Source organism: Cygnus atratus, chromosome 3 (assembly GCF_013377495.2).
Source record: "Cygnus atratus isolate AKBS03 ecotype Queensland, Australia chromosome 3, CAtr_DNAZoo_HiC_assembly, whole genome shotgun sequence".
Classification (NCBI taxonomy): Eukaryota; Metazoa; Chordata; class Aves; order Anseriformes; family Anatidae; genus Cygnus; species Cygnus atratus.
The window spans coordinates 82,008,564-82,027,056 of record NC_066364.1 but is presented as its reverse complement, the minus strand read 5'-3'; the positions used below and the strand labels follow the sequence as shown (position 1 = coordinate 82,027,056).

Genomic DNA, 18,493 nt, shown 5'->3' with positions numbered 1-18,493 from the left:
TATATATATGAGCAATATTTTTTTTAAGTGAGGGAGAAATATGATTTGACGGTAGTCCATTTTTGATGGTAGTCCATCCATTGGCTAATAGCATATTTTGTTGTTGCTTTTCTGAGAAAGTTTTATTATGGTAAGGGTTATTCCAAAGGGATAAATAGCAGCATTGCAATAGACAAATCAGACTGTATATAGTACAAAAGCATGTACACTATAGTTTTCTCTTTATTCTACCTTCTTGTTGGATGTCATCTACATCACTTCCCATTCACCAATAGCATAAGGAATATAAAATCCTATTTACACACATTCCAAAACTTAGAAAAATTATGAACCCCTTTTTTCTGTGCTAACTCTTACTCCTAAGTGGTGCAGCATAGCTATTTATAGTAGAGTTACCTTTATGTATCTTCCAAAAAACATTTAGCATTTTGTGGTGTTGATTCCTGAATGCTTAATAATTGCACAGAGCTCCTTGTTTTTAATTTAAGATTGTCCACAGAATAACTGGAGATGGAGTTCTCTAAGTTGCTGGCCACGTTCATGTTCAAACACTAAACTTGCATCACAAATGTATAATAGATACTCTAGACTTTATGATATTTCCCAAATTATTATTTTTTTTTGCCTTTGCCTACATGGAAATATAGCCTGAGCCATATGTGTATATTGATAAATTCATTAGTCACAGATACAGTTTCTTCTTTAATTAACAGGTGAAGTGATAATTTATAAAATCAGAATGATACCAAAAATAAGGAAAGGTTGTTTGTTTGTTTTTTTTTAATTTTTATTTTTATTTGCTAAACATCCTGGCAATTCCTTATGCAGAGCAGCTGTTCAAACATAAATCTATCCAGCCTAGTATATGGTGCAGTTTCTATGCTTTTCTGTGATTAATTTGTCTCTCTGCCAACTAGAGTGTTACTCACATAATCCCTAGCTCTTTTTTCTAATCCTATTTACAACACCAACCACAGGCAAACTGCAAGTGACTGATCCAGAAAAATACCCTAGAGAAATTTGTTCAAGCTGATTTCTTGACATGCCATCTACTCTTCTGCCTAACTCTCTAGATTCTTATATTGGCATTATAAAATATATGATCTAAGCAACAGTGAATATGAGCTTAAAGGATGTCCCTGGGAAGGATCAGGCAGCATATCAAACTGAAAAGGTACTTTCTGTGTTAATTTACTGAAGGAAAACTGTCTCACAATTGCATTTATGAACTTTCAAACTGGGGAAATCATTGCACAGTTAGGCTCAAAAAGTAAAGTCAGGTTAGAAAGCATGAATTTGTAAAGTTTGTTGTGCATAGGAGTCAAAATGTAACAGATCTCAGGAACAGAAATGAAAGGTTTTTGGACATGGTGGTTTCAAGCATTATTGTTAAATAAACCTTAAATTTAAAAGACTGTTTCTTTACTCACCTGTTAACCTCATTATGGCATTTTTTCTTGTTATTTTTTTAATTTTGCATTTGACAGACACCTAAGGCAAAATATTTATTTCCATCTATATCTTCCTACTGCAACAAAGTGAATTCAAGTTGGTAGCTCTTGTCCTTTTGCAGACCTAATCATGATAAAATTTACAATAAGCATCATCAAACCTACTGTGGGGAAGACAGCTGGGACTGTGGATTCAAGCTACCTAATGCAGTACACAGGATATGCAGAAACTGTGTATTCAATATTAGTCGATTAGAAGTATTATACCTCACTTCAGTGAAAAAAATCCCTGAAATGTGAATCAATAATTAAGTCTACCAGATACACTGTTTGTATTCAAGTGTGATTATCTAGGTAGTTAGATGGTCTGGTATTACTGTTTCATTAAATTGAACTGAGAGTGTCTAAGCTGGCTGCGAATCTGAGTCTTAGTGGATATAGATCGTGTTTTAAGAAACAGAACAGGGATAAAGAAACTTGAGTCATGAATTAAAACTGAGAACTGTGCAATCATTAGGTATGCAATCAGGGTTCACTTTCTTACTCTGTATCTCCGTGCTTTTTCTTTGCCTGTAAATTGGGATTAAAAGTATTTCACTTTCTAAAGGGGTGTTGTTTTAAATGGTAGCAAAGGAGTAAAACTTACCTTTCTGCTGGGAGAGGGAACTGAGAAAACTCTAAGCCATCCCCAGTGAATCTAGCCCTGCTTGATCATTTAGCAATGACCTCTTGAAAAGGTCTGATAAGGTCTATCAGTGTGGTAGTTTCACTACAGTGTGATTGCAGTTTGCTAAAAAACAGGTTGGATTCTACATTCAACTAACACAGTCTATATGGCTTGTAATCTTTCTTTACCATGCAGCTTTTATTGGAAGGATTGCTTTGCATACAGGAGAGCAAATAGTTAAAGTACTACACAATTTTGATAATAATTCCCACTGCCCATTACAGATATGGTGACCGTACTTAAAATTCACAATACTTAAGTTTTAGCATGATCCACTGCTACTGAGACCAGTTGCAAGTCTGTCCAAGAATGGAAAAAATTTTCAAAGACAGTGAGCTAGCGAAATGAATCTTACTGCAATGTGGAACCTGGTGACCTAATTTCTTCATCTCTGTAAAAAATCCACATTCCTCTCCATATCCTTTGTCTTTATGCTGCAGAATTCTTTGGAAAGTTGGTATTCATATGCTGACTGTACATTTGCTCCCAGGTGGTTGTTTTGTAGGAACTGCAGCCTGATCTGAAGATTGAAATGGTTTCAGTCCTGCCAATCTGAAAGCCTGTCCAAGTGCATTATGCAGTTTTGTTGTAGATGGAATCTCCAAGGGTGCAAAAGCCTCACAGGTTAATCAGTGGAGGGCAGTGACAGCACATCTTCCATGATGCACAGAAGCAAAAGCCGTTGGACCTGTTGCCCGTTCCTTATTTATTAGCTTCCATATCGTATGAGTAAATTAAGGAAAAGGAGCTTTGGGTTGTAGTTGTCCAGAAAAAGAAGAGATGGACTGAGAAATTAGCTAGATTTAGGTGTGTTCTCTATAAAATTTCTGTGAACAGACTGCGGCAGACTGAGATTTTGTGAAGTGTTTGTTGTGGATTCATGCATGTAAGTTGCTGTAAGAATGTTCTATACTGGAGATAGTTGCTTTAATTATGTTCTGTAGAATTAATAAATTAAAAAGCCACATGCACTACCAAAAACGTGCACTGTTGCCTACAGACTGTTTCAGTCATAGTGTTTAATTGTATGCTTAATTTACTTCAGTTGTTCTGGTTATTCTTTTAATTGCACCATGACAGTGCTTTTACCAAACCACTGACAGAGAGAATGTTGCAAGAGGTAATATTTTTTTTTTTTATCAAATCCAGCCTGTTTCGCTTTCTTCTTTTGTTGTGCTTTGTTACTGATGACCAGTCTTGATGACTTTAAATGCAAAACATTTCTGTCTACAGTAACAGTGGAAGACAGAGTTACAAAGTATGAAGAACAATAAACCATCCTTGATGGTTGCAAGTCTGAACAGAAACATTAGCAATGACACTTTCTCACACAATAGGGGCACTGGTAACATTTATCCCTCATAATGTTGATTATGAGCCCCTGTTCTGAGTGCTAATAGCTTGGCCAAAACTTAATCCTCCAGGCTGAAATTGCCTATGCTTTACTCCAGTGTAATCTTCACGTCTAAAAAATGCTGCCATTTTTGCAGATCAGATCAGAAGAAACTAGCTATAAGATTTAATTTTCTCTGCCATTTTTTGGGAGACTTTCATCACCACTGTGTCTTGAAGCTTGAAGTTGTACTTGTCAAGAAGGTGGATTCCAGGAGTCAAAGTGCAGTACTTCCTGCCCCTAGAATATGTCAGATGATTTTTTTCTATGAAGTTTGTTAAGGTTTTGCTGAAAATGCTGAAGGGTCTGTCCTCTGACCTGTTGTGTTACATACTGAGTGCAAAGCCCACGTAATACCCACTTCACATTTTCCACATTGCCTAAACATCACACATTTGTGGAGAATCAGTGCAGCTTTTCTCTCTCTGTGTTCCCATGCTGTTCTAAATTTAACTGATTAGCTTGATCTGGGATCTGTTGTTGGCTGCTTGAGACATTTAGGTCAGTTAATGGGACAGAAGCTGTGCTGCAGCTGTGCTATTTATCTGGCAAGGCCACCCTCACTTTGAAAGTAATCCAGCTGGAGGACATAATTCCCAGATGTCTTGAAACATGTGTCCTACCATGTCATGTGGCTGGAGGTGCAATTATTGTGTGCCATCCAGTCTTGTTCAGCTATACATCTGGAATGTGACCCAGCATGGGGCAGCCCAAATGCTGGGACAGAAGACAGTGGCAAGGTTTATACTTGTGTGTCTAATCAAATGGTACAGATCATCCTCTAGAGAAGGTCTCCATGGTTGAAGCAAACCTACACCAACAGGACTTCCAGTTTTCTTCTATGGACAGAGAGATTGGACTCTAGATCCTTCCATGAAGTAGCACTTTGTCTGTGTATATCATTGTCCAGAATATGCAGCTGGGTTTCCCTCTCCATTTTCCCCTCTCCTGGCCTTGCATACATTTACTGTTGCAGACTATGCCTCCTTTGCTACAGGAGTCTTCCCTTGCTCTGGCCACAGCCCATGAGGCAGAGAGCTATAAAAGGGAACAGGGAGCTTTTTTGATCTGGGACCAAGTCTTACAGACTCCATTTAATCTGCTTTCAACAATCTGTGCTTTTGTTTGCCATGTGACATTCAGAAATGTTATTTCTGAAAATGCAAGAGGTGGCAGCCTTATTTTTGGCATTTGTTAACTTTGCATATTTGACTTTAACTCTTCTGTGGGAGGAAGGCAGGCATTTTTGCTTGAAAGCTCAGTAAGTAGTTTAAGATGTTGAACTGGTTGTTGGCTGTGAAATAAGCTTCCTAGGCATAACATACTGCAGAAATTTCTTTTTCTGCATTTTCTTCCTACTTTTAAAGAGGTTTCTATATTTAAAGCCTCACATTTTCAATAGGGTGGTTTAGGGTGTTTTTTTGTTTGTTTTTTTTTTGAATGCTAATGTTAGAAGAGTAAAATAAAATTAATTTATTGAAGATCTGGTGTTCAGCCTCTAAGCGTGTATCTATACAACCTTTCTATTCCATACTGGAAGCTGCATGTTTTCTCAAAGTTCCATTTATCTCCCATCTATTTTCCCATAGTTGAGCCTACTATATGGAAACAGTTTACTTGCAAAACAAAATAGCATCCTGAGGCATGTTTGTGGTGACTTCCAGAAATATTGGCAATGATATAAAGCAACAAACAAGAATGTGACAGCTTTGAGCTAGATACTCAAGATGTCTGCAGGGTGATAGAAAATGTGTGTTTACAAAGAACTTCTTTCCCTTTCATTTTTCTATTCCTTACCTGACTTCGATACACATGGGTAATCATTCAGTCCCAGAAGATGCATTTGAAGGGGTAGGCACTGCAGGATATACACTTTTAAATGCAAATACTGAAAGCAGCTTAAGGAAACCAAAGTAGGTTGCCCAAATTTGACAGAGTGAACTGAGTTAGAGTTTGTGCGCTGCGCAGTTTTAAAACATGAATTATGAGGCTTCTATTCTTCCTGCTATGCCATCAGATTCAGGATATGTCCCCAGGCTCTGTGCAGATCTGTGACCAATTCACACTGTAGTTCACAGAGGTATGTGGTAGCACCCAGAATTTTGAAAAAAAAAAAAAAAAAATGTTTCTGTGTTGGCACAGACTCTCTTTGTGACCTTGTTGAAAACACTGTACGTTATTAATATATTTGCAAAACTGGGGCAATATTACTTCACTATCTCTTGGAGAATTTTAAGGGATTGTTAGACTGAAAGATTGTGCTACAGAAAGATACTACAGAAACTGGAGGGTGTAGAAAAACATAAAAATCAGCTCATTAGAGTGAAGCTGACTGTAGTGGCTTGCAAGTGATGAGCATGGGCTCCTTCCATCTGTGCTACAAAGGAGTTTCAAAACAGGACTGTGAAGGATTAATTGCTTCCCAGAAGGTAAATCATCTCAATTGAAGAATGTCTTATAGGAGAAGTACTATAAGGTTTTCTTTGCTGTGCTTTACTTTCCTCTCTTAAGAGTTGGTGCAGTAGCTATATTAGGATTTGGACTGAGGGTACTATCATTTTGCTTTCTTGAGGGCCTGAATACCATTCCATGGTTCCTCTCTCCTAACCATCCCCTATTTAACTAAGCTAGGAGAGCTCAGTTTGATCTCATAGCATAAGCAGGGTTGAGACACATTTTAAAGGTACACCTAAATTAATTGTCAGCTTTGTAAAATCTGAGTTGTTTCACAGTTAACTCACTTCAAGGTTCAGCTGACCTGTTTTGTAGGATCAGCCATGTCAAAACAACACTGAAAAGTTGCAGTGGTATATATTGGATATGTAACATGATAAAAGTCATACTTTAGTTTAGCTCTCTGAGGTGAAAAAAAAATAAATAAAATCTATGTAAGTGGTCTGCACCATGTCTAAGCATGGGATCCTGACTGAGTTTAGAATTGTTTTGCACAGTGAGTTTGAACACCTATGGAAGAGATAACAATAAAGAGCTCATGACAAGCAATTGACAACTGAGTAACAAAGCTCATAGCTAGAGAGCTGTGATCAGTGTGATCAAGCCTTTCTTTTGTGAACCTCCTCCAGACTGTTGGAAGGATACCATGAAATGGCTGGCACTGTACATGGCTGCTTGATGCTGGCTTGCACTGCACCAGAAGAGAAAAAAGAATTGGCACTTCCATTCAGCATTGTAGTAAAAGATATGTATAGAAATGCATTACTGGAGAAATAATTGAAATTATAGCAGGCAAAATAAATGCTTTTCTGGTTTATACGTCATTTATGGAGTATAGGTAACAGAATTACAGATACAGTTATACAGTTTATAGTTTAGCAAGACTCTGATTTATGTAGCTAGCAAGAACATAAGTTCTCATTAGCTTCTGAAGTAATGTCAAAAAGCAATAGGTTTATAAGTGATATAAGCCCTTGTGGCTCAGGTGAAATGAAACCTCAGTTTAATTCCAGTCAGATGGAAACCTTCCTGTAAGCAAGTAACCCATACATAAGTAATGAAGGATTTCTCACCTGTCTCATGAAGGCTTATAATCACTTTTTAAGGCAGCGGGATTGCCTGATGCAGTATGCCAGTTCTGATCCCAGCATAAATGTATAGATTTTGCCTATTTTAGGGCATTTTAGATGAAACCTTCAGTTACTTTTTTATTACTTTTGTTAAGAGAAAAGAAGAGTGTCACTGTTTCATTAGTGATCATACTGAACTGGAAGTCAAGATGCTATATTGTACCATAGGTTCTGGTTAGCGGTAGAAGACCTGAAGAAGAGGCCTATCCGTGAAGTTCCTGCTCGTGTCCAAGAAATCTGGCAAGAATTTCTTGCTCCAGGTGCACCCAGCGCCATCAATCTAGATTCAAAAAGTTATGACAAAACCACGCAGAATGTAAAGGACCCTGGAAGATACACATTTGAAGATGCTCAGGTCAGTTTGCAATCCTGTTTAGGGACATATAAAACAGAATATTTGTTATTGAAATGTATATAGATTAAATAAGATATATTTGGGAATTACAAGGTAATGCTCTGTTTTCTAATATGACATTTTGGAAATTCAAATGAGTAACATGTCTTTGTTTCTTGAGGCCTATAAATTATTAATGCTTTTCATGGAACTTCTTTACCTGAAGTAGAATCTTCAAGCAGTCTTCAAATTGAGCAGAGCATATATTGCTATGAAAATGATATTTTCATGTTCCTGTTTTCTTAATCTTTTTATTCAGTTAGATAAAGAGAAAAGCTTCTGCCCTGTGCACAACAATTTCTAGTTCTCATGATCTGTCTCCAAAGGACTTCCCTTGATACAGGCTCAATGTCTATTCTCTCGATGCATGTCTAAAACTATTGTCATTTATAGTAGTCAGAGGTTACCATCATGAAAAAATATGACCTATGTGAAATAACACTTTGTAATGGCTTGTTCAGAAAAATCACATTCCATGGATGTTGTATTTTCTGTTCATTATTAAACTGTCATTTAAAGAACATCAGGCAAAGGTTCTAAAGATGTATTCTTAAATAAGCAGTATTATAGGAGTAAAGAACAGTCTGTAAACACCTTATTTGCCTTTTGGAATTTTGATTTAGTCATTTTTTGAATATCAGAATATCATAATCAAAAAATACTTTTGGTCAGAGCTAGGTTTGTGAAAGTACTCTTTTTTTTTTTTTTTGAGATGGAAGATAAAGTTAAGAACAAAACAAAACAGTAAAATACAAATCTCAGTTTTTGTCAAGAAACAAACAACAAAAACAAACAAAAAGACAAAAAAAAACAACCCAAGCACTTAAATATTAAATGAGACACTTCATGTGACTCATAACTTAATATTTCATATCTGCAAGCTTCTGAGAAAAGCAATAGAAAACAACTGGATTCACAGTAAAAGTCATAGAACTAGTATCATCAGCAGCCCGGTGATGAAAATTTAATTATTAATGCAAAGTGAAATGGTGTCAAAAGGAGACTGAGATCATATCCCTGCAGAATTTTCTACAGCTTGATTATTAGGACATCATCTTGGGAGTCAGGAGATGCAAGTCCCACAAAGCAGAGAAGGGAATTGAATCTGGCCTTTCTACTTTTTGGGAAAGTGCCTCTGCCCTAAATAGGAGGGGGAATAATTCTACTAATTTAAAAAGAAAGAAAGTAAATCTGTGTGCTCTCATTTTGCTATTATTAGAATAGCAACCTATGATGCAACAATAATATCGTCATTAGACACTATATCATACACACTGTGCATTAAGCCAAACATGATGTTTTTGCTTGCATCCACTAGAGATTTAGGAAAGTAGTGTACAGTAAGGACATGTTGCACAAATAAACAGTCCAGCAAGTTTAAAGGTTGGAAAGAAAATTTGTCTTTGCAGTTGACTCAGTAAAGGAAAATTAAATTATTTACCAGCATCCAATCTTTGTTTCATAAAAATAGGTGTAAAAATAGGTGTAAAATTTGAACACCGTTTTACTTTCAGATCTTCCCCCCCCCCCCCCGTTAATTTATGAAAGAGGTTGAGCATGCGGTCTTTATGCAAGCAGGACTTTTTCCTCCTGTCAGGCTTCTGCATATTTGATCCAGTTCAGTGTACAAATTGAACCAGGAAGCCTCCATCTCACAGAGAAAAGGGAACAGACCATACTCACCACACTCCAACTCAAAGCTTTAGGACTTTTGCACTGTGCCCCACTTGGCGTGCCAGAGTTTTGTCAGGAGCAGGGCTCTGCCTCTTGAGAAAGGGACCACTTACAAGTCATTTGGCAGTCAGTGAGTCATTTAACTGTGCTTTACAATGCTTTAAAAAGTATTTCTGGACTGAAAGATGACACCATGGAACTCCATATCAAATGAGAGTGATACATAAGTAAAAACAGACTGATTGTGCTAAATAATAACCTGCCTCAATTCCTGACTTATTGTACATTAACAATACTAATACAACCTAATTTCTACTTGCTTTTACAGGGTTGATTTTTGAACAGATATAGCATTTTAATGCTCAGCACCACTGATATGTACAACAGTACCAGAGTCCTTTTTGCTCTCAGTTGGCTGAATTGTCAGTTCTCATAGAAACTGAACAGAATTAAAACTCCCCCAAACGCACAAGCCTAAATTCTGAATATATACCAGATTTTCTAAGCTTAGTGTAGAAAATACAATGAAAGGCACTTAGAATTATTCTCGAGAATTTCTAACAAAACAAAGATTAAAAATCAGCTTTAATTTTGCCCTGCCATAATTTTTAATGTGCTTTTTTTATTTATTATTTTTTTATTAATTATATCCAGCGGCAAGCTGAGAAGCGGTATTTACTTTACAGTTTATTTGTTCTTTCCTGATTGCTGTGCTACAAGTTTCTTGTAGGGAAAGGTAGGGCTTAAGTGAAAAATAAATAAATAAATAAATAAACACCTAACACAATCCAGTAGATTTTTTAAAATATCTTTGTGAAAGTATTTCATGTTTAGATTTCTTTTTCTAAAAATCCTTCTTCTAAGATTATAACTAGAACAAGATTATAAAGTGTCTTACATTAAAGATTTTAGTGTTTTTATTTTATTTTAATTTTAATTTTACAGAGATGAGAATGCTCCAAGAAGAAAAGCTCTATAAACTGCTTGTGTCATTTTTTTCCTGGATTAGGGTTTCCAGATTTTAATATGCATCTGAAGAATAAATATCTTGGAAATTAGATTAGCCTGGAACTGCTTTTCAATTTGCATATGCATTTTCCTTTTTATATTATCAGCTGGATAGCAGAATAAACATCTCTCAAATAATGCTTTCAAGAGAAGCCAAGGGACATCCCCTCGTAGGTTAAGCACTTATCTGTTGTGCTAAATTAGAAACCTAGCTCCTTTTCCAGCCTATCAAGTAAGAAAAGCATCTCCAGAAATTAGTTCAGAAAATCTGGTGGGAAAGAAACCAAGGTTCCTGATTTTGTCACTTAACTGGACTGACTAATGTAAGGGAGGTTTGAAACTGGGCCTGAAGCAAGGACTCAGTTGTAAATGCTCAGAGAAGATAATTCTGTAGTGAAAATAGGGACAAGAAGTTAAAGAAATGTGTGCTGTATTCTTGTATATAACAAATAGTTGTGATTTCTGCTTTAGCAACAGTCAGCAACTCAGCCTTAGCTGCAGAATTGCAACCTCCCATCTCATAGGACTTCCCATTCAAAGTAGTGCTAGCTGATATACATTTTGCAGACATGATTGCTTCCCATTTTACTCATATCTTTCTTTATGGGAGTAATACCACCTTCTTTCCCTTTCAGGAGCACATTTACAAACTGATGAAAAGTGATTCTTATCCTCGTTTTATACGATCCAGTGCCTACCAGGAGCTGCTACAGGCCAAGAAAAAGGTATTGGTCCATCTTGCCTTTGTCTTGCCACTGTGCAAAGCAGTGGTTATGTTTGCAACAATACTCAGTCTTCTCTCCCCTGTGCCAGTGCAACTGGATATCTGGTAGGTGACCAACTTGGCGTGTTTGGAGGGTCACATACACACAGGAGTTCAATATACATATATGTGTATATATCCTGCATGTGGGCATGTTTCAATGAGTTAATCTAGCAAAACTTATTTTTATTTTTACATCCCATATTGTACTGTTTTCTCTGTTATGAAGCACCTTAAATTGCAAAGTGCTTTACAAATACATTAAAAAATTAAATAAAATCCCAGAAGAATAGTCTTTCATGTTTGCAAGTTTGCTTATGTAATAATTGTTGTTCTCTTTATTCCACCTGTAAAAACTACAGAATGTGTTTAGAAGCAGTCTCATTCATATGAATAACTTCTAATTTCAACTATAAAAATAGGGGCTTCCTAATTCTGTTTCTTTCCCTATTATTACATGAATAGTTCTGAATAGGCTAGGAATCTGACTTAAAAGACTGATCATGTCACACTTCTGCAAACAGAGGCTCATGTCTTGGTATGTAATATTTGCTTAGAAAATTCCAGATTACGGAATGAGTTCCGAATAGACATAGCCCAGAGTATGTGAAGCAGCTTGTGCAATGCAGATTTCTATAATGATAAATAATTTATTAGTGGGCTCTAAATAATGATATCCTACAGTCATCTGGGAGCCCCGTGCCTACAAAATCAGGGCCCTGTCATTACTGGAATAAGGTAGTTATTAGCACCGTAGCATTCTATTGTTTATAATGACGACCTAAAATTATATGAAAGTACTGTGTGATTTTGTTTTTTGTTCAAACATTGATTTCTGAAGATCCAATATAGAGAGAGATGTTGAAAATACCAGAATGCTACAACTGTCCGTGTGAAGTCCTTAAGTTTGTGATTGTCAGTTCATTAACGCAAGATGTGCACTTCATTATTTCTTTTTATTTTCAGTTTTTCTTTTAAAGCAAACCATTTTGATCCCCATGAAAAATAATTTTTTTGTCGAAAACTATATCTGCTTTGCCCATCCGCTGTTTTGCAGTCACATTACAGCTTCATACCTGTGTTTGCTTCCTGATTTATACAAACTTTGTTTTGCAGTCCATTGTTTCATCAATCCTTTTCTACTCCATTTTTCTTGCTTTTCTTTTTCCCCTTCTTTTTCTTTTTGTTTCCTTTTTTTTATTATTTTATTTTAAATTTAAGTTGGAAAACACACTGGATCGTCGAACATCTTTTGAGAAATTCACACGCAATGTGGTAAGTTTGTTGCCTCGGAAGACTAGTAAACCTGATGGGACATCCTTCTCCCTTCCCCCTCACCGATCCTTCCTTTCCCTTTTTGCTTCTCTAACCTGACAGTTAAAAGTGTACTTATCACAGTTTGTGAATTTTCCTAGGAATGACAGCTTTATAATGTGCTTTCATTGGAACCCCTCCTCCCTAGTCCCTTTTCCACTGACCTCTATAGTCACACATGGAGGAATGGACCTCTGGGAGCCATGCTTTTTGCATAAAGAAGCATGAAATAATTCACTTTTTTGTTTTGTTTTTTTTTAATTGTAGTAAAGAATCTGTGAAAACCTGCTTGATGTTGTTCCTTTTTCTGGTGCCTCCCCCCCCCAAAAATAATAAATAAATAAAAACACAAACAAACAAACAAACAAAACTAATCCTGATACGGTTTGAATACATTGGATTTCATTCCTGTCTCCTTTTTGTTTTACTAAAAAAGAGTTTGTCCCATTTTTGTAATTCGGTACAGCGGAAAATAAACTATAATAATTACCCTATCTTCTTCAATGTTTAGCACAGCTTCTTCAGGACCAAAGAAATGATGCTGATGATGAACAAGGGTTTGAGTGGGATTTTATTTTAATTATGGACTACAGGAACTGATTTTTTTTTTTTAATAATAATTTTGGAAAGATATTTCACCAAGGTAAAAAAAATGAAGGCTGGTGAATTTGCTGTGGGCATTCTGTTGCCACCAGCCAAAAGATCCACTGATTTCCTGAAATGTGGGATTCTTTTTACTTATCCAGTTTCTTTGGATTTTTTTAACATTGTGAAAGTTCCAACTAAAGCATTCAACGCGTTTATTTTTGTAGGGCAGAAACATCCCTATTTTCCCATGCCATAAAAACTGTACACCAACACTGAGGGCGAGCACTAACCTGTTATGAAAAGAGGTAGAAAGATCTTGGATTATACTAAAGTTTGTCTGCATTGTCTGTTGAATTGTGCAGTTGATGCTGCTGTGTGTGCGTGTGCGTCTGTGGCTTTTTCTGTGACCTGGTTAGTGGAGCTGTGTGCGTTGAAATGAAAAATATTAGAGCTTTCAGCAAAGATCATGGTTTTTGTTTTTTAGTTCCTAGGGAAGGAGAAGCAGTTCTCAGGAACTGCGTCCCATATAATGGGGCTTAAGAGTATTTCCTCAAGTATTTAAATTATATATATACTTTTCAGTAATCAGAACAAGAAACGAATGCAGTGAAAGAACAAAGTTTTGTGAGGCTGTTGGAATATCTCACATGTTAAAACAAAACTGTAATCCTTTAACTACTTACTTATAGGTAAAGGCTTCCTGTAATATGCTTTGAATCCACTGTAATCAGGAACAAATTTTAATTCAATGTGACAAAGTCAGTAAAAGACTAAAAAATAAACAGCCACAAAGGAAACTATCCCAACGTTTGAAACAAAAACCCCAATTTTTTGCATGGTGGTGTTGCCATAGCATGTTGCAGTGTGATTTGTGTGTTGTCTAAATAGGTTGATCTATAAAACAACATTATACATGACAACGTTATACATGATAATTCTACTTTCTTCCATGGAGGTGTTTAACAGGAAGTTCCGTAGTAATAATGAGCCTATGTCAATGAAAGAGAGCACAGAAAGTAAAGCAGTACATCTGGGACCTCTGAGAGCCAGGGTTTTCCCAGCCATCATGCGTGGCAAGCTACAATAAGTAGGTTTGGAGTTTAAGGAGCCAACAGACCAGGAATTGGTTATGGTAAAAAGTATGTAAACAGGTGGCTGTTAGGAGAGAAATAGCAAGCTGCAGGCAGATGTAAGGAAAATACAACACACACACACACACACACAAAAAAAGAAAGAAAGAAAAAAAGTGAAGACAGAACAGGAAACACTGAGATTTCTCTTACTAAGTTTGCTCCCTCTCGGAGCAGTGCTGCTGATAAACCAGCAGTTCTGTGCACCAGCACTAGACACCAGCGTTGTGCTCTGCAGGCATGCCTGACGTTCAGCAGCTAATCCCAGGGCAGAAGTACCAGAACAGCAGGATGCCAGAGATGTAAGTCAGGCCCAACAAAGAAGCTGTGAGATAGAGATGGGAATGAAGTTTTCTGAACATGAAGCATTGGTACTTCTTCAGGAGAAGAGGATGATTAATTTTTCATGGTGCAAGCTAGAAAATAAAAACTGTGGGTTTGCTTTTCCTGAAACTGCTACCCTATCAATGTGGGGGGAGTCTGTCAAGTCAGATCAGCTACAAAAGTAAAACATGTCACTGCTAAACATATATTCTTGATTATATCAGCAGCTCTGAGGCTTGCAAATTACTCCAGAATGTCAGGATCCTCAAGTGTAAACCTTTTCCCTGAGAGGACTGAGTTTGCATCCCCCCCCAGCCCAGAACCCCTTGCCACCAGGAATCCTTGTTCTTCCATTCTTGTTCTCAGTTACGATGAATTTGTATGTAATTATGTACCTCAGTACAGTGGTTCCAACATGCAAGAATGAGGGAAACGTTTCTCAGAATATCCTACAACGTACTGATTAACGTGTTCAACTGCAAAGAGAGAGACTGCGGTATAGATTTGTTCTTCTGATCGATACAGAAAATAGATCTGAAACGGGACTTCTACACCCAAGGCCAATGCTGTGCTCTCTGAATGATTTAGAAAGAAGGAAATGTTATTTTCCCTTCTCCTCTGATGTTTTAGAAAATTAAGATTAATTTTCACTGTTATTTTTTCTTAATTACATCCAAGTGACTTTCTATTGATTAAATTAGACCTCGTTTTTTTCAATTTGAAATATTTTACAAACAAACAAACAAAAAACAGCAACAACACAGTAACTTCAGCTGTGTCTAGGGACTGAACCTGAGAGGATGACCTTGTAATTCATAACCTGAGTTGTTAAGCTGGAGACTCCAGGAGATTCCTGAATCTTTCATTCGACAGATCAGTGACTGAAAGTGGATTATACTTGCTACAGAAAACATTTGACAAACTAGCAAGATTATAAACTTTGTAAGGGCAATCCCTCTGTATCATACATTAAATTAAATGGAAATCACCTAGGATAATCAGTCATTATCTTAGTTTGGTGGGGAAAAATTAAAAGTGGAGCTATGTACACATGAAAAACTAGGCTCTACAGTTCTTTGACATTTTGGAGTTTTCTTTCCAGAAAACTTTCAATAATTCAGTGCACTTTATGAAGGCCCTAAATGCACAACTAAGAGCATCAGATATTTAGCTTGCACTGTAAATTTTATAGTGCAAAATTGTTAATGCTTTTGGCAGTCTGCAACAGACTATATGTATAGTGTTAGAAACACACCTGCATGCATGTACAATATAGGTAAAATAATAGCAAACTGGCATTTGCCATATATAACATTTATTACTGAACACTCAGTCTGCCTCTGAGTAGTAAACACGGCTGTTCTTGGTGTGCCTCCTTTATTCATAGTCCCAGGTACGGTGTGATAATATAATGCACACAAACTTCGTGCTGCTGGCATGATGCCATTGGATAGGTGCATAGTCTGGAATACCTTCTGCACCCAGAAGTGTCCCAACAAAGTGAGTGACGGTGTGCCCCAGGCTCCCCACTGGCCTGCTCAGTCCCTTGGCTTTCCATTTGGGAATAACTAAGATCTAGTCACCTGCAGATCCCCGAGGAGGTGAGTAGGAAAGTTAAAGGCATAAGCCAGGGAGCAGGAGAATCTCACTGCTTGCCACAGTACAAGAGAGGGAGAAATCAGCTGTTTCTGTGGCATTTAAAAAATGAAATTTTTTAGAGGACTTTAAATGAGGAAAAAATCAGTATTAAAAAAAAAAGTCAGAAAACTCCCTCTACCTCAAGTAACAGCATCTACACTGCAGAGAAAAACGAGTGAAGGAAGCACTGATAACATTGATGGGAGCAAAGAAGTCCTATAAGGAAGACTTTTGGCTTCAATTTCTCATGTGCACTGGCATTTGTGACATTGGCAGACTGGTAGTCTGAGCAAGCCTGCCTGATGCTTAGCTGTGATCACTGATCTGGAAACCCGAAACAAAGGCATCACATTTACTGAGTAGCCTCACTTAATTGCCACCGCATACACATTTTCTTGTCTCAGCAGTAACCAAGCTAGCAGGGCAAGGTGCAGTCTCCTCCTCAGAGCCTCCTTGGGGGAGATACTCCATCACCATGTGTGGGTATCGCAGCTTCAGATGCCACCGTCAGTGTTAGAGTTTTCATCTGTTGCTGCCTAATTGTAGAGAAGGTGAAGAAATGGGCTTGTTACAAGTTTGTGGTGTTTTATGAAAAATACAGCCAGTGCAAGACTGACCAAACTCAGTTCATATATTAAGTCGGAGAGCCATCAGATGATGATTATCTTCACTCATAACCTCAAAAACAAGACTGTGTTTAATAACACCGAGTTTAAAACCATTATATGTTACATTACCCATGCACTTTCCAGCTGTCCCACTTAGCTGTAAGAACTTACTTACCAGTGTCCTTTGATGTTTTCTCCCTCCAAACCAGTAACATTAGTCCATTTCATGCATGAGATGAGAAATGTGAAGTCTCTTGAACACGGCACATTTTCATAGTGCCTTAGTCCAGTGTCACTTAACATGCCATAGTGAATTATGGTCTAGTGATGGAAATTAAAACTCTCTAAAATAGCTTCCTCGTTTTTTGTCAGTGGGGAATAGACTTTATAGATGCTTAAACTGGTTTAACCTCTTGACATGTTAAAATATGTCCCTTTACTGAGAAACAATGAAGATATCCATTTCACATTAATCAAGAAATGTTTCTTTATGAACAATTAAAACTTGTTGCATACCTGAGAGCTCTACCATGACAGATCAGAAGTCCATGTAGCCCTGAAATCCAAACAAAGGCTATATTTTCTGGAGCATAACATTGTGAACAAACTTTAATGCAATACAATCTGTAAGATCTTATGTTCAATGTGCAATCATGGAAGATTTCCTAATTAGACTATTGAAATTTGCTTACTGGTTATTCCTAAAAATTAAAAAAAAAAAAAGTCAGAAAAAATCACAAAGATTCTTGTTTGAAAAATACTAAACAGTAGTAAAAATAATAAGCACTCATAGGAATGAAGCCTTTTCCCTTTTCAGTTAAGAGATGGCTTATCTAATGTTTGACTAAAAAGAACTGACGTAATAATTGAAATTTTTAGTTTGGACCAATAATTAGTCCAAAAATCTAGTGATAGGCTGTCCTTGAGTAATGATACTCAGCTTAATGAGGAAAATCAACAGGAGCATCTATATGAGATGCCAGTAAATGCTGGCCTCCTTGTCCTGCTCTGCAACGACAAGTGGTGCTGCTCTGCTTTGTCCTGGAAAGCTTTGGGCAGCCATGTGGTACTGGCATGGCCAGCTCTGTCTCTGGTAGGAGCCAGCTATTAGACCAGTGACTGCCATTTCCCAGTTAGCAAACATTTACCTGTGTCCTAAACTACTGCAAGAATGGGAACTGCAGAGTGGTACTGAAATCTGAGGCATCATGCCTAAGACAAACACATACTAAGTATTTGTCCAGTGCATTGGCACCTTGGAAAATGTTAGGTTTTACCCCATCCTTCTAATGTTTTTTCAAGATAAAACTGCCTCATCTGGCAAGAGCTTGTAGGTTAATCACACATGACAGCAGCTCATCAGTAAATTAGTGGGAAAGGAAAAAGAAAGGAAGAGGGAGCATCATCCAGCTTAGAATGAGTAAAATCAGCAATATGCATTTGCTCAGCCAATGCATCTTGTCTACGGTCTGCTCCAAGACAGGGAACAGCCCCAGTGAGAAATGAGGAGAGGACTGCAACTCCACACAGTAAGCAGGAGGATTTTGCACGTACAACCACTTAGCATTGCAGCTGTTGTGAGAAGTCATCCCCTAAATTCAGTAAATGCTACCTTCCTCCTCTTCAGCACCTTTCTGAAAGAGAAATACACCCGTGGGGCTGGGTGAGAGCAGCCTCCCATGCTGCTGTGGTAATTGAAGAAAAATCCCGACCCCATGGGCAACGCTAAAGCCTGGTAGAGAAGTGAGGGCTGGCTAAATAGTGACCTGATTTACAGTTTCTGTTCCTGTGCCTCTCCAGATGTGCTTCTGCCAGAAGCTGTTTATACCAGCTCTGTGCATAGCACTGGGAAAGTCACCTGGGATTTTTGTCTGCTGATGCTGGCTAAGGTGCTGGC

At 37.4% G+C, this 18,493-nt stretch overlaps 1 protein-coding gene across 1 annotated transcript in view; it reads left to right on the top strand.

Annotated features, from left to right (window-relative positions):
• RGS7 (regulator of G protein signaling 7) overlaps window positions 1–18,493 on the top strand; it is a 308,925-nt gene that overhangs the window by 270,053 nt on the left and 20,379 nt on the right. The window contains exons 18-19 of the mRNA XM_035558119.2: window positions 7,324–7,510; window positions 10,867–10,956. Coding sequence (XP_035414012.1) covers window positions 7,324–7,510; window positions 10,867–10,956 — 277 coding nt within the window. The remainder of the gene's footprint in view (window positions 1–7,323; window positions 7,511–10,866; window positions 10,957–18,493) is intronic.